General features: G+C 36.8%; 2 protein-coding genes across 3 annotated transcripts in view; one reads left to right on the top strand and one right to left on the bottom strand.

Moving 5' to 3' along the window:
• Positions 1-3,944, bottom strand: part of LOC306668903 (sodium/glucose cotransporter 1-like) — a gene marked incomplete at both ends in the record, with an annotated part of 83,837 nt that extends 79,893 nt beyond the window's left edge. The window contains one exon of the mRNA XM_079152638.1: positions 3,825-3,944. Within this exon, the coding sequence (XP_079008764.1) occupies positions 3,825-3,944 (120 nt within the window). The remainder of the gene's footprint in view (positions 1-3,824) is intronic.
• Positions 1-17,207, top strand: part of RSPH14 (radial spoke head 14 homolog) — a 239,423-nt gene that overhangs the window by 170,457 nt on the left and 51,759 nt on the right. The gene's annotated exons all lie outside the window — the stretch shown is intronic.

Here is a 17,207-nt window from a genome sequence, read left to right as displayed (position 1 = left end):
AAATCTCTGGACTAAGATTGATAGAAACAAAAGCCTAAAACATGTATACCTCCCTGGCTCAACATCCTGTAAGAGCTAAGGCATCAACAACAAAGACTGACTTCCCAGTTTAATAGGAGGGCTCAGTAGACTTGTACTTGTAAGTACTTAAAAGGAGTTCATCTATGCAAATATTTATTTCAATTCAGTGGGAAAAGGGTGGTTTATTTAATAACTGGAATAAAATAAATCTAGAATCCTCCCACTGCATCACATAAAAAGGCAAATTCCAGATGATACAGAGATTTAAATATAAAAAACCTACAAAATATTAGAAAAATTAGTATAATATTTTCACAGTTTTAGAGTAAAGGAACACAATTCTTTTTCTTTTGTTTTTTGGTACTTAACCACTGAGCCTCATGCTCAGTCCTTTTTATTTTTTATTTTGAGACAGGGTCTCAGTAAGTTGCTGAGGGCCTTGCTAAGTTGCTGAGTCTGCCTTTGGACTTGCAATCCTCCTGCCTCTGCCTCCTCCCGAGCTGCTGGGATTACAGGCGTGTGCCACTGCACCCAGCAGAAATATGATTCTAAACCAGGCAAAATATATAGAAGATATAAAAGAATAGAGAGATTGTTAATTTCCTTTAAAGAAAACAAAAACTCAAATAACAAAAAGACACCATTAACAGGTCTGGACCAGTGGTACTCAAATAGGGGTAACTTGACTTGTTCTATCCTTCCAGAGAAAATTTGGCAACATTGAAGACATGTTTGGTTGCCACAACTGGGTCAGGGTCAGGGATTCTTCTAAGTATTGGTAATGTACAGGTGAGACCCACTCCCCCACAATGGAATTATTCAGCCCCAAAGTCAGTAGTTCTGGGGTTGAAAAACATTTGTGTAGACATATGATAGTTTAGAAAAAATATTAGTGGTTCAAAGGAAAGATAAATTGATAAAAGCAAAGTCAAACAACCTCATTCAAATAATAGGCAATAAACTGGCTATTCTCATAAGAGAAAAATCAGAGGACAATAAAATCATGAAAAAATGCTCAGTCTCACTCAGAGTTTGAAAAGCATAAATTAGAGCTTCAATGAGCTACTACTGTTTATTCATCAGATTGGAAAAACAAATTAAATAAGGCTGGTAAGGGACTGGGGAAAGAGCATGCTCATAAACTACTTGTGAGAAATGAATGTCTCATTTGGGGATTGCCATTTAGTAGTATCTTTTAAATTTTAAAGTAAACATGCTCTTCTAATTCAGCAATTCCATTTTGGGAATCTCTGTTACATGAGTTAACAAGCAATAATACATTAAACGAACAGATCTGGCAACAAATCTAAGGGTCAATTAGTAGAGAAGAGCTGAATAGTACATGTTTGTATTAGCATAATGCAGCTAATTAAAACATGAATTAGATCTATATCTATTGACTTGTGGGACTCTACAAAATAAACTAAGTGAAAAACAGCAAGTTTCACAATAACGTGTATGATATGATTCCTTTTTTTTGTGAAGACAACACAAAAACTCTATATATGTATCTGTATATGTGCATAGGGGAGGAAGGATACATGGTCCCTGGCTATCTCAGAGAGATGGGAATGGACTGGGGAAGAAGAGTAACTTATTTTTAAAATACTTATATTTCATGTCTTACAATGAGAATGTAAATATTTTGAAATTAACAACAGTATATGAATCTCAAAAAGAACCAAGGGAAAGATAAAAATAAAGAAGGAAAGGAATCAGCGTATTCTAGATACTGCATATGTTTTATGGCTCCCAGAAGAAGAGCAGAAACAACAAGTTTCCTTTGGAATTGACCAGACAGCTTACTAGTTCTCTGACCTCTGTCAGACAGAGGCCTCAATTGGTACCAAGAGCAAGCTGTGTTTGGGCTTCCTAAACATTAAGGGAATCGGGACAAGGATTCCCAAACAAGTGCGCACTCAGAGCCCCTGCCTAGGCCACCTAATAACTGAGGGCATTGAAGAAAAGAAAATAATTTGTTTGAATTATCTGGATAAATACTTCAGGCTTGCCTTTTACATTTGGAATAAAAGGCCTAAGCAGTCATCCTTTGGTGTTCGTGAGGGATTGGTTTCAGGAGCCCCCATGGATATCAAAATCTGAGGATGTTCAAGTTCCTTATATAAAATGGTATAGCATTTGTACCTAACCTATATAATACTTCCACTTACTTTAAATCATCTCTAGATTACTTCTTCTACCTAATATTACATAGTTGTAAAACTGTATTGTTGAAGAAATAATTGAAAAAAAAATGTTTATACATATTCAGCACAGATTTTTAAAAAAATTTCAGTTGGTGAATTTGTGGATTCAGAATTCTTGGATGTGAAAGGTCGACTGTATTTTTAGTTCTGGTACAAAGTTCTCTTAACAGGATGGAATTTCTATCTTCATTAGTCCATCTGCCCAATAGAGAGATGACTCATTGGAAGCCTTTGAGAATGTCCAATGATTGCAATTTCAAAAGCCAGCTTCACTGTAAAATCCGCCTGTGACCTAGTGGAGCACACCAAAATAAAGGTTACATGGGCATTAAAACTTTGGCTGGGAGGAGGCCATCCAGCATGAAAGCTTTTCCACTGGTTAACAACTGATGGAATAGTCACCAGCTATTTTTGCTTGCTGAAGCAGGCCAGTCAGAGGCCTCTGATGGTTAACAACTTAGTCAAGGGGAGATACTGAGACACTACCCAAAGTTTTCATACACACTTGATATTTTAGTGGAACAAGGGCCATGTCTGGTCCTTGGTGGTATGGTTAAGGGACATCTTTTTGAGAGCTTACATGCTAAGCTCTAGTAGACAGATGGCAGTAAAGGAGATGTGACTCTACCCTACTGAGACAACCTTATACTAGAAGAGAAAAAATAATCTCTTTACTCAAATTTAAAGGGAGCATTTAGAGCACTAAGTTACACATGATTTTTGTCAGAGTAATTAAGCTTATGAATCAGGTCAGCTCTAAGTTTGAACCTGAACTCCACTATTCCCTGGTATTATTTAACCTTTTTGAACCTCAATTCAAATAACAGTACAGTCCTCTTTCTATATCCATGGGGGATTAATTCCAGAACTCACTGAGGGAGGATACCAAAATCCAAATCATTTTGATGTTATAATTTAGATATTATAATATCTAAACAATGGAAATAATTGTTATACCCTATTGTTTATGGAATAACAAGAAAAAAAGTCTGTGTGCAGTACAGATGCACATTTTTCCAAATAGTTTTGATATTTTGTTGAACCTGCAGATAAAGGACTCCTGGATAGGAAGGGCAGACTATGTTATTCACAGAAAAGTTGGGAAGATTATCATTCTCATCATCATGATTATCAAAGCAAGGAGTAGGGGGCTGGAGTTGTAGCTCAGTGGTAGAACACTTGCCTGGCATGTGTGAGGCACTGGGTTTGACTCTAAGCACCACATATAAATTAGATGAATAAATAAAAAGTTTCATCAACATCTAAAAAATCATTAAAATCATACGAACAAACAACAAAAAACCCAAACAAGGAGGATTTGTGAAATACCCCTAAGATTTTAGGTTGTAGGAGAATTTGACCTGATTATTTGGAGGGTGGCAGGGCAGGTGAGGAGGTGATGATGAAGGATGGCTTTGCTGATGAAGAAGCATGCTTACTCTTGGCAGGAAGGGTAAGCAGAGGCTAAGCAAAGGAAGGGTGGAGAGTTACACACAGGGAGGGGCCAGGAGGCCAGGTATTGACAAGGCACTGTCAGGGAGAGATCAAATCCACCCGGAGTCCCAGGCTCCGCCCTCCCCTGGAGCTACATCATACCCACAGGCCAAGGCCCAGGACCAAGAGGAGGTAAAAAGCCATTGAGAGTGTGTCCACATTGCTCTGGGAACTGAGGCCCACAGTGCTCCAGTTCCAGTACTCTCCTTCGGGGAGGTCCATGGTGGCGTTTCTGGGCCAGGTAAGCAGCACTGGCTCCCACGAGGGCACAACGGCTCGGGTTCCTGGTCTGGCTCTGGATCGCAGGGTATTCTGGGAAGGGCCACAGGGCAGCTTGGGTGTTCCCAGCAGGCCCCCGGCCCACTTCCGGCCAGGCTGCAGAGGTCTCTTTTTTTTGGGTAGGGTTAGGTCCAACTTGTCAGAAGATGGCAAGCACTTTCTTGGCGCCTAGGCGAGGCCCAGCGCTGCCCCTTTGTCAACTCTTTATCCTCAGCCTCAGCTAAAGGTAAGAAGTGGCAGGACTAGTGTGAGAACTGAAGCAGAACAGATTATGCTCTTTCCAAGCTATGTTAGGACCTGGGGTGAAGGGAGAAACTGGTAACATAGCTCCTGTTGTTATTTACGTTTTTGATGTTTTGTTCATGGTGGGTTTTTTGAATTAATTGACTGATTAAAAGATTTTTACTTATCTTGATTATTGGGTTTTGGTTGTTGTTGTTCTGTTTTGACAACCTCTTAAATCTTGAGCCAGGTAGCCTCACTCAGGCTTCGGTAGTCACAGCTCTGGTGAGACAAACTTATTAGAGAAGGTTTTCATCTTTTTGTAGTTTATTCTTTTATTGATGATGTGTGTATTTTAAATCTGGACCAGATTTTCTTGGTGGATTTCTTTAAGTTTTATTTTGATGCTAACCATTATGGTGCACACCTGTAATCCCAGCTACTTGGAAGGGTGAGGCAGGAGGATGGCAAGTTTGAGGCCAGCCTGGGCAATTTAGGGAGATCCTGTCTCAAAATAAAAAAAGGGAGGGGGTGATTGGGAATGTAGCTCAGTGGTGTAGTGCTCCTGGGTTCAATCCTCAGTTCTCAAAAAAGTTTGTATTTTTAAAAACCTTGATAAATAATACTAATGACAATAATTATAGCTAACACTTATTTAGTTATTACTAGTCGCCAGATCTTCCATGTACTTTACATATATTAACCTATTTAATTCTTGCAATAACCAAATAGTCTAGATCTATGACAAAGGTGGGGAGGCTTATTCTTGAAAACCAGTCAGAAATCTATGGTCTCCTGAGCAGAATTCTATGGTCCTAGTTCAGTTCAGTGCTACTCAATAGAAATAATAATGTGAACCACAGATATAATTTTTAATTTTCCAGTAGCCACACTAGAGAAGTAACAGGTAAAATTCATTTAGTTGTATTTTATTTAAACCAATATACCCCAAATATATGATTAATATAAAATATACTTGAGATAGTTCATATACTTCCTTTCCACACTGTCTTTGAAATTGGCCATATAGTTTTCTCACAGTAATTTTTCATCAGAAATGCTCCATCTGTTTAGATTTAATAGAATTTACAGTTGAAAAGTAGATCACATATCAAGTTACTCTAAACATACTTGAAAGTTTTCGAGTAACTGAATTAAATGGTTTCATTTCACTTTCTTATAAGTCAGTGACAAAACTAATTCATCTTTTTAGAACTGATTTGACTTTGAAACAAAACAACATTTCAAAATTCTGTCTGTTCAAGTTAAGTAAATTCATGAACATTGTCAATTAAGTATTAACACTGAGTTCAAAGAGACATTATGTAATTGAAAAGTATTTTTAAATTGATATCACAAAATCTTTTTCAAATTTTTGTTTTTGCTACCAATTTACATATCAGCCAGTTAAAATTAAAATCTTTGGCATATGTAGGGACTTATATTTGGCTTATGTTGGGTGAATGTAAAATTACTGATTTGTATTATGAAAAGTTTTATTTTCAACATTAATTCTCATTCCTGGCTTGCTAGGTTGCAAACTTTTCCTTTTCTTGGTTCTTAATTTAGCTAATTCACAGATATACATATTATTGAGGAAATAATTTTCTTTTCACATTTTCTTTATCACATTTTCTTTATCCATTCATCTGCTGTTGGACACCTGGGCTAGGTCTATAACTTGGCTCATGTAAATTGTGCCGCTATAAACATTGATATGCCTGTATCAGTATAGTATGCTGATTTTAGATCTTTTGGATAAATACCGAGAAGTAGGATAGCTCCATGATATACTGGTTCCATTCTAAGTTTTTTGAGGAATTCCCTACCACTTTCCAGAGTGATTGCACTAATTTTCAGTTCCATCAAACAAAGTATGAGTGCACCTTTTTCTCCATATTCTCAAGGATGGATGGGAAAAGAGAGGAATAGTGGAATGAAATTGACAAAATTATGCTATGTTCATATATGAATATACCACAGTGAATTTCACCTTCGTGTTTATCAAGCACTAATTTAAAAAACCTAATAAAAATTCATTGCCTTCTGTTTCTTTCAATAGTTTTATAAACTGATGATGATTCTATATCCACCCATGATGCTTTTCATGGAATCTGTTGAAAAATTGAGCAGAAATATTTTTAGTATGTTTCACAGAGTAAATAAGGCAATAAGGGAAACATCAGTCTCTTGTTTCAAAATCCCATTAAATCCTAATATAGCTGGAGTGCTGTCTATCATTATAAAAACTATTTTTTCGTATCTAGGAGAAATTATTCTTTGATACAAGTAAAAGATTAAAAATATCTATGTCATAAGTTTGATCTTTTAGATCATGAATCGATAACATTTCTTCATAGGTTTGGATGTCCTTTGAGGCAAACTGTATTTAAAATAATAATTGAACAGTATTTTATATTGCATGATTCGACTAAAACTAAAGAAAGATACTTACAGATTTTCACATTTTGAATCCATTAATTTTTCATTTGAAAGGACTTGTTTTTTATGGGCAGTTGTTTGGAAATTTACTTGAAAAATGAATTTTTCTAAAATATATATTTTAGAACATTTTCATGATTTTCTAACAAGTTTTCATAACCGATACAATAATACTTTTTGGTGCAAGAATCCAAGCTGTTTTAAAGCTGGCCGAAGTTACAAATTTAAATTCTGTTAAAAATCATTAAACTTATGAATGATAGTAGAGTGAACAGACATTATTACCTCATGTACATGTATGACTGCATGACTGATGCGATACTGCAATATGTACAATCAGAAAAATAAGAGATTATACTCCATTTATGTATGATCTATTAAAATATATAAATACATTCTACTGTCATGTACAACTAATTAGAACAAATAAAATAATTAAAAATCATTAAACTTTTTGTTGGATGTTTGTTTCTGATTTGAGGCAAATATTTTTTTAAACCATTGAGAGAAAACTTTTGATCAAATTCACTATGTGGTTGTTGAAAATTCCTCAATATTGTTCACTTTTTTATCTTTCAATTTGTTTTTTCCAGGTGGTGCTGGGGGTTGTACCCAAGGCCTTCTCCACTCTACCAACTGAGCTATATCCCCAGCCTGTATCTTTCAATTTTTTAAACATCCAACAAAACAACTCTGCCATAGTATGATGCATAATAAGCATGTTCTTTAGATTAATTGACCCTTCTGTTGTTATGAAATGGCCCTTTTGTATCTGGTAACATTATTTGCTCTAAAATTTATTTTTACGATAAAATAACTACTTTGCTTTCTTTGATTAGTATTAGTATGGTATATCTTTTTTATCATTTTACTTTTACCTTATTTATGTCCTTAAAGTGAGTTTCTTGTAGTTGGCATATAGTTTGGTGTTTTTTAAAAATCAGATCATCTGCCTTTCAATTATACGAGTAATGATATGGTTTGTATAAATGTACCATCATGCTACTTGTTTTCTCTCTGTTACATGTTCTTTTTTCTCGTTTTTCCTCTCTTTTTTGGGGTGTGGTGCGCTAAGCATTGAACTTGGGGCCTTGCACATGCTAGGCAAACACTCTCCCACTGAGCCAAATCCCTAGCTCTTCCTTCTTTTGGATTAATTAGGATTGTGTGTGTGTGCATGAATGCATTCATTTTACCTCCTTTGTTCGGTTATCACCTATACCTGTTGGGTTTTCTCAGTATTGAAATATTGCTTTAAGGTTTATAGTAAATCTCTTTACCTTAATCTAGTTTACTTTCAAGTGATATTATTTAACTTCACATATCATATAAAATAATTTTACAATGGAATACTTCTATTTGTTTCCTACTAGCTTTTGTAATATTGTTGTCATACACTGTATTTTACATGTTATGAATGTAACAAATTTACATTTAAGAATGTTAAATTTTAATTTATAAATATTATTGTTTTTCTTTTAAATGGTTTAATGGCCTTTAAAGAGATTTAAATAATAAGGAACAATTCTTTTTATTTACCCACATAGGTATTATTTCTGGCATTCTTCATTATTTCTTTGTGTAGATGGGAATTCCATCTGAGATCATTTTTCTTCTTGAATGACTTCCTTTAATATTTATTATAGTACAAGTCTGATGATCCATTATTTGACTTTTGTGTATCCAAAAAATATTTACCTAGCCTTGTTTTTTGAACAATATTTTTGCTAGGTAAAGAATTCTAGATGGACGTTAAAAAAAAAATCTAATATTTTAAAGATGTGCTCTACTGTCTGGCTTGTATTGTTCCCGTGAGGAATCTCCTGCCATCTTTATCTTTGTTCTTTGTATACAATGTAAATTTTTTTCTTTTGGCCATTTAAAATTTTTTTCTTAAATGAATTAATTTAAGAAATTTGCTGATCCTGCCTTGGTGTAGTTTCCTTCATGTTTTTGTGATTATGGTTTCTTGAACTTCTTGGATTTGTGGTGTATAGCTTTCATCAAATTAAGGAAGATTTCTTTCATATTTTTTCCAATCCTCTCTCTCTCAGAGAGTGTAACTACTTGAAGGTATCTGATAGGTGTCACCAATACTTTGTTAATTTATTTTTTTCAATTCTTTAACTTTCTCTTAATTTTGGACAGTTTCTACTGCTAGAGATAGAGAACAGACAGATGAGAGGTGGGAACATGAAGTCAAGGGAATAATTATATAAAATGGACCCACTGTGTTGACCCCCACATGCTATCTTTTCTAAGGAGCAATTTACCTGCAATCCCATCTGGGTTAAGTGGACAGGATAGGTCACACTCCTCAGCAAACTACCTGTATTTCTCTCTGTAGGAGAAATGCAGGCCTTAAATAATGTCGACAGGAGGAACCCAAGTTACCTCAAAGGGGGAGGACCTTTATGTCCCTGACATAGACCAGAGCCCTCAGGAAGATAAGGATAATCCAAGCATAAAATTTGTAAGAACAGGTGTCAACTGGTCAGCACAGCCCCAAGTGACCTAGAGTTGTCAAGGCAGATGGGACTTGAAAGTCTGTTATCATCCTGCTGTCAGTCAAAAGTCAGGAGGTGGACCTGGACTGAACTCTCTGGAAACTTCTTTGGGATCCTCAATAAAACTGGAGTGTAAGAGAGGTGCACTATTCCTCTCCTGTCTGAGAGGACCCATTCTCTCTCTCGAAGGTGTCCTCCTTTCCCCTTTCCTATCCCTTCTAAAAAACTCATGCCTGTTATTCTGAGCAACATGTCTGAAATCTTTCTGACGAGACTGCAAGAATTGGAGTTTGAAGAGTCCAGCCCTGTAACAATAGGTCATCAATTCACTAATCTTCTGCAATTTCTAATTTGCCATTAATCTCATCTACTCTATTTGTCATCACAGACATTGTAGCTTTTGAAGTTTAATTTTAAAAAGTCCACATATTTACCAAACATGTTTTATCTTTCCTCTAGCTTCTTAGATGTAATGGCATTACAATAACTGTTTAAATGTCCTTACTTCATTTTTATTATCTATGTCAATTCTGGATCAGTTTTGATTGGTTGATATTCTCCTTATTATGGATCATATTTCTCCATGTCTTTCCATGCCTGTTAATTTGTGGTTGAATGTCAGACATTGTGAATTTTATCTTATTGGGTGCCAGATATTTTTTTATTCCCACAAATATTCTTGAGCTTTTTTCTGGTATATTATTCAATTATTTGAAAGAAGTTTAATCTATTTCAGGCTTGCTTTTAAGATTTTTTATTTTTACTTGAGATTGTAGATTAAGCCTAGGGTTAATTTTCTCCACTACTCAGGCAAAGTATTCTGAGTGCTCTACCTAATGTTCCATGAATCGTGAAATGTTCCTACTTGATGATGAGATTAGGCATATTATCAGCCCTAAATTTTCTCTGGGGATTGTACTCTTTAATTCATTTGAGTATTTATTCCTTAGCCTCTGGTAGTTTTCTCATATGCATTTATGGATTGCTAATCAGCAGAATACTTTAATCCTTATATTTGTAAAGTTCTCTTTCTGTTCAAATCTTTCCTTTTTAGCACTCTGCCCAAGGAACTCTAATTGCTGAGGATTCTGAACAGCTCTCAAGGAGCTGTTCAACTCAGGGAGACCACTGGGCTCTGACTATATTCTCTCCTCCCTGAACTTCAACTTTGCAAACTTTCCATGTAGTAATCTGGAGTAATTGTAGGACTCCACTTGTTTGTTTCCCTTCTCTCATGGGCCATTGCTTTTATTGCCTGATGTCCAATGACTTAAAAAACATTTTTTCATATCTTTTGTATTTTTTAAAATTGTTTCAGGCTGGAGGGAAAATCTGGTCCCTCATACTCCTTTTTAGCCAGAATCTCCAATTAAAAAAAATTTTCATTGGAATGATGATCCAATTAATTTCAGGCTCATTAGTCAGGACAGTTTTTGAGGTCAGATTTGTTCTGTCTTCAATAAGTCTCTTCTTGACTGTCTTTTTTCCTGTTTCCTTCTGATAAGTTAGCTTATATATCTTGTGAAGCAACCAGCATAGCCTCCCCTCCCCCTCCCCTTCCCCTCCCCTTCCTCTCCCCTTCCCTTGTTCTTTATGTTGTCACATCCTTCCTTCCCCCTTTCCTTTATTTTACTCTAGCTTCCACATATGACTGAAAACATTTGACCTTTGAGTTCCTGAGTTGGGTTTATTTCACTTAGCATGATATTTTCAATTTCCATCCATTTACTGGCAAATATCATTATTTCATTCCTTTTATTATAGCCAAGTAGAACTCCATTATATATATCCCACAATTTCTTAATCCATTTATCTATTGATGGGCAGCTGAGTTGATTCCATAATTTAGCTATTGTGAATTGTGCTGCTATAAATATTGAGGGGACTGTATTGCAGTTGTATGATGAGTTTAGATCTTTTGGGAAAATACCAAGGAGTGGGATAGTTGCATATCCCACTAACTAGTCGGGTAGTTGGTCATATGGGGGTTCTGTTCCCAGTTTTTTTTTTTTTTTGAGGAATCTTCATACTGCCTTCCAGAGTAGTTGTATTAGTCTGCAGTCCCACCAACAATGTACAAGTGTACATTTTCCCCCTCAATCTTGACAGCATTTATTGTTCAAATTCTTGATCATTGCCATTCTGATTGGAATAAAGTGAAATCTTAGTATAGTTTTTTTAAAATTTATTTTTATTGTAAACAAATGGGATACGTGTTGTTTCTGTTTGTACATGGAGTAACAGCATACCATTTACGTAATCATACATTTACATAGGGTAATGATGTTTGATTCATTCTGTTATTGTTTCCTTCCCCCCACCCCCCACCCTTCTTTTCCCTCTGTACAGTCTCTCTTTCCTCCATTCTTGCCCCCCTCCCACCCTCCATTATGTGTCATCATCCGCTTATCAGCAAGATCATTCGTCCTTTGGTTTTTTGAGATTGGCTTATCTCACTTGCATGATGTTCTCCAATTTCATCCATTTGCCTGCAAATGCCATAATTTTATTATTCTTTATAGCTGAGTAATATTCCATTGTATATATATATCATAGTTTCTTTATCCATTCATCAATTGAAGGACATCTAGGTTGGTTCCACAATCTGGCTATTGTGAATTGAGCAGCTATGAACATTGATGTGGCTGTATCTCTGTAGTATGCTGGAAATTTTTTTTTTTTTGAGATTTATTTTTATTTTTTATTTTTTTATTGTAAACAAATGGGATACATGTTGTTTCTCTGTTTGTACATGGCGTAAAGGCATACCATTTGTGTAATCATAAATTTACACAGGGTAATGTTGTTTGATTCATTCTGTTATTTTTTCCCTTCCCCCCACCCCTCCCACCCCTCTTTTCCCTCTATACAGTCCTTCCTTCCTCCATTCTTGTCCCCCTCCCTAACCCTAACTCTAACCCTAACACTAATCCCTCTCTCCCCCCATTATGTGTCATCATCCACTTATTAGCGATATCATTCGTCCTTTGGTTTTTTGAGATTGGTTTATCTCACTTAGCATGACTTAGTATAGTTTTGATTTGCATTTCCCTGATTGCTAGAGATGTTGAATATTTTTTCATATAGTTGTTTGGCCATTTGTGTTTCATCTTTTGAGAAGTTCCAGTTTAGTCCTTTTTCCCATTTATTGATTGTGTTATTTGTTTTTTTGATGTTAAGTTTTTTGAACTCTTTATATATTCTGGATATTAATCCCCTATCAGAGGTATAGCTGACTAATTCTTCCATTCTATAGACTCTCTCTTCATCCTCTTAATCATTTCCTTTGCTGTGTAGAGACTTTTTAGTTTGATTACATCCCACTTATTGATTCTTGGTTTTATTTCTTGCAGTTTGGAAGTCTTAAGGAAGTTGGTGCCAGCACCTATATGATAGAGTGTTGACCCCACGTTTTCTTCTACTAGTTGTAAAGTTTCCGGTCTTACTCCTAAATCTTTGATCCACTTTGATTTGAGTTTTGTATAGGATGAAAGATAAGGGTCTAGTTTTATTTTTCTACATATACCTATCCTGTTTTCCAGCACCATTTGTTAAAAAGGATGTCCCTTTTCCAAGTTATATTTTTATCACCTTTGTCAACTATCACATGGCTATAGGTATGTGGATTTATCTCCATGTTTTCTATTTTGATTCCATTGGTCTTCATGTCTATTTTGATGCCAGTACCATGCTGTTTGTTACTACAGCTCTGCAGTATAATTTCAGATCAGGTATTATGATGCCTTCTGCTTCCATATTTCCTGTTTAGTATTGCTTTGGCTCTTCTGAGTCTCTTATTCTTCCAAATGAATTTAAGAATTTTTTTTCTAATTTTGTGAAGAATGTCATTGATATTTTTAGGGGGATTGCATTGAATCTGTATTTTGCTTTTGATAGTATGACCATTTTGACAATATTGATTCTGCCTATCCAAGATCATGGACTGTCTTTTCATCTTCTAAGTTCTTCAATTTCTTTCTTCAGTGTTCTATAATTTTCATTGTGAACTCTTTTACATTCTTGGTTAGATTAATTTCCTATGTATTTTTTTGAGGTTACCCAATAAGGTTTTGAAACTCTAGATTTGGAGGCTAAGCTGGGTGCTTATACTATCTCCCATTGCAGGGAAGGCTTGAGAATAGAAGCACCAATGACTCAATCCTTCACCTTCTTTTTAAATTTAAAAAAATGTTTTTTTTTTTTTTTGCTAGCCACATTTGTTTTTAGAATAAAATTCTTATTACCTTGAATTTTAATCTTAGCCCTTTTAAGTGTAAACTCACAACCTAGCTGACTCCTAATGCTGAGCAGTCCTCTTTTAGGATTGACTTCATTCTCTCTGTTTCATCAGGGGACATGGAGTTACAGAAAACAAGCTATTTGTTAAGTGCCAGACCTCTTCCTGAATGCATGCCACTTGGTGCAAAATTTGTGTAGAATATCTGACCCTTGGATTATATTTGGTGGACTCTGGCTCCCTCCAGTGACAAAACATCTCAGCTGAGTGTTTTATGGTAGCTTGATGCTATTTCATATTTGATGTGTTTTCTGACCCAGTGAGTAGGATTGTCCTTTACAAGGAACCAGACCTGAATCTTGTTAGCTCAGAGGCCAGAAAAACTAACATGTATCTTTGACTACAGGCTCTTGGTTGACATTTCTTTAGTAGTGTGTCATTCTAGTGAGAGAATTCAAGGTATGTGCTTCCCTGGTCTTCTAGTTCAGTCGTCCTGACCTGGAAGAGGTCAGTGTTCTGTTATAATCATGGTTTTGGATTTTTTCACAGATTTCAGCACATTTTATGGTAATTATAAAGGATACAGTGGGGATATCTTAATATTATTCTCTCCCAGTTTTTCTGATCATCAGTGAAAACAGCCAGAGAGAGGCCAGATTGCATCTTGTTCTACAACTAGTCCTCAAAGACATAAAACATCCATTTCCCTCCTTTGTTGGGATTTCTACAAGACTAAATCTTTTTTCTCTTTCCTAGTGAGTGGTGGGGAATAACTTTAATACTTTGGAGCCAGTTATCTCACAGGACAATGTCTTTCTAGCACAGAGAGCATCCATGGGGATTGATATACTTGCAGATGTCCCACCAGCTCAACCATCTTTTGGTCATCAGGACTGATTTACCAATTTTGTGACCCAAGGGTTGAGAGACTTATTGTCCTTGTGAGCTTGGACTCTTAAGCTGCATTTTATGCTTCATTTACCTTAACTGAGTGATCAGATCAGGAACTCCAGTTCTTTATTTTACTCGTGAAGAATCATTTAGAAAAAATAAAACTCAATTTTCTCAATTGTCTTTTGTCTTGGAATGTTGGTTTTAATTGCTGCAGTCCATACTTCTACTGCCTTCTAACCTTCCAGGTTTCCCATATGGAAAATACTAAAACTGATGAAGATGATCATGTTTGAAAAATATTACATTAGGGCCCTTGAGGATGTCCAACCTGTGGGAGGTTGTTGCTGAAGTCAGAAGTTTTCCATTCCAAGACATGATGAGAGGTGTGGAAAGATGACAAGGTGACATGACGATTGTAGAACACAGTCTAATATTTTACATCTGACTCTGTTAAAACTTTGGGGTTCACCCTCTCCACTCTGTTTCACATTCTCTGTGTTCCATGAAATTTGGTAACAGGGAAGTAGGTGAAAAGATAGAGAGCTGAGTGGCCAACCTCACTCTTACCATATGAAGCTTACAGGGTAAGCAAAATCTATAGGAAAAGTGGCTCCCCTTTCTCTGGTGTGCAGTGCAGGCAGGCTACATGAGCTCTTAGGCATGTGACATTTTACTAGAGCAAGACCTAAAGCATTTTCAAGAGTGTTTTCATTAATTCCAACACCTTCTGAGTCCCCCAGAGAGTCTTGATTTCTTTTACATACTGCTGGATAGGCTTTTATAACAACTATCCTGAACTGAATCTCACTAGTCCTAGAAGACCTTGTACTCCACATCGCTTGCTGGAGAGGAGAGAGCGTCCCCATCCATTTTTTGTCCTTACCTCCAGTGATCATCCCAAAGAAATCTGAGTTTATACTTGCTGATATCTATCCCATCCAATTTAACTCTGATTTGAATTGACCGAACCAGCAATTGGACTGTTTGGTCAAAGCACTTCTCTATGCTTTTCCCTGTGTCATCTGACTGTTTGCATCTGCAAGACCTAATGCCTGGAGTCTCCATCCATTAGAACAGAAAATGTGGAATGGAGTGGAGAGGGTGAACCCCAAAGCATTAACAGTCAGATGTAAAATATTAGACTGTGTTCCACGGGAAGGCAGTTTTCTCAAGAATTCTTTAATAAAGACCACCCTAACTCTATCAGTCTTATGTACTATGGAGAATTTGGAAGGTTTGTGAAGAATTTCTTAATAACCCTCCCAATTCTCTCTAGCTTTTATTTGGCTACGTGGGGTCATGGATGAGTGAGGTGTATCTATATAACTTGGACTGTCTTCCTGATGTCTCCCATTCCCACTCTCATACATATTTCTGGAAGAAGGTATTTTCATTTTGGTTTGGGTTTTAGATAAATGATAGCAGCAAGACTGTATGTTATTGTGCTCTATTATTGGGTCAATCAGGATTGTCAAGCAGGGTCAAGTCAGGGGACAAACCATACCAGTAATTTGAACAGATAACTTTTATTATTAAGAGTTGTTAACTTGTGAAAAAAATAAAAAGGACTGTAAGGAGTTTACTATTGGCCATTCAGAAAGCAGCTACTGACTTTATGCTACTGAAGGAATGAAAACTCAGGAGAGGGATTCCACACAAGGCTGAAATTCAGGCCTTTTCCAAGAGAGATGGTTTTGCAAGGATATGCAGCCTGCTGCAGGCAAAGACACTTGTCTGAGAGTGAGAGCCAGAGCTAGTCAATAGAGGCAATTGATTTTTACCAGGGGGCATAGGTCAGTGTGGGAGAAGAATGGTCTGTCACTGCTAGGGGGTGTGGGTGGGCTGGAGAAGATCTGTAGGAGCAGCTTCTGGGATGGGATGATGATTGCCTCAGGATGCAGGAGGAACTGGTCTGGAGAAGCAGAAGCCAGGAGGTTAATGTTTCAGTGAATAATCTTTTCTCCACACTGTCCTTCTAGGGATCTGGAAAATAGAGTCCTGGGCTAAGTGGATGCCTTCTTTATGAATACCCTATGGAAAGGGACGGGAATGTTTGGTGGTCAGCAATCTGTTGCTGCTACAATGGGATTTTGGTGACCAGGACTTAGTGTCATAGTTTTGCTATTAGAGAGACCCCTCTTACCATATCGTACGTTAGGATATAGGGTGCTGAGATTTGGGAGGCCAGAATTGCAAGTAAGGCGAGAGAAAAGTCTTCTATCAAAGAAAGGACCTGAAGTATGGGGCCAAATTCCAGGACCTAGGAGGAAGTACTTATTGTGAATGAATATCTCTAGTTATGCTGAGTAGCTCTTTTTCTATGAATGCAGTGGTGGCTGCTTCGGGTTGAGGTGCCCTTCTGGCAATTGTCAGCCATTTGGCAAGTTGGGGGCCTGCAGGCAGGCAGCAGATGTAAGCAAAAATAACCAAAACGGTTTCAGCATCATTATTAATGTACAAATAACTGGGATGGAATCAGACCTCAAACGAATCAGCAGTATCCTTTATTCTGCAGCAGAGTCACTGGAAGGGCTCATTTTCTGGGTAGAAAATGGCTGCTGGTTACAGAGGGGCTCTGAGTTTTATAGGTTGCAATGAGAGTGAATTAATCATTGGAGACTGAAGCAGAATATGTCGATTTGGGCAGTCAGGAAAAAAGTTGTAAAAGGTCCAAAACTTATTGTTACTGGAAAGGGATGAAAACTCAGAACTTGCCTGGAGTTCACCATTTATCTTCTTCCTCTGGGATCCATTGTTACCCTTGTCTCCTTCCCAGACTCATCTGCAGCAATGGGAAAGAGTGACAGTGCAGGGCCTAACATTTCAGTATCCACATCCTCCCTTCAGGACCCATTGTTGATGGGAAGGGATGAAAGTTTGCTTTTTTCCCCTCGGGAGCCCATT

Source organism: Sciurus vulgaris (genome assembly GCF_902686455.1).
Source record: "Sciurus vulgaris genome assembly, chromosome: 8".
In the NCBI taxonomy this organism is placed as follows: domain Eukaryota; kingdom Metazoa; phylum Chordata; class Mammalia; order Rodentia; family Sciuridae; genus Sciurus; species Sciurus vulgaris.
Note: the sequence above shows the minus strand (reverse complement) of the source record. Positions and strands in the feature narration are given on the sequence as shown.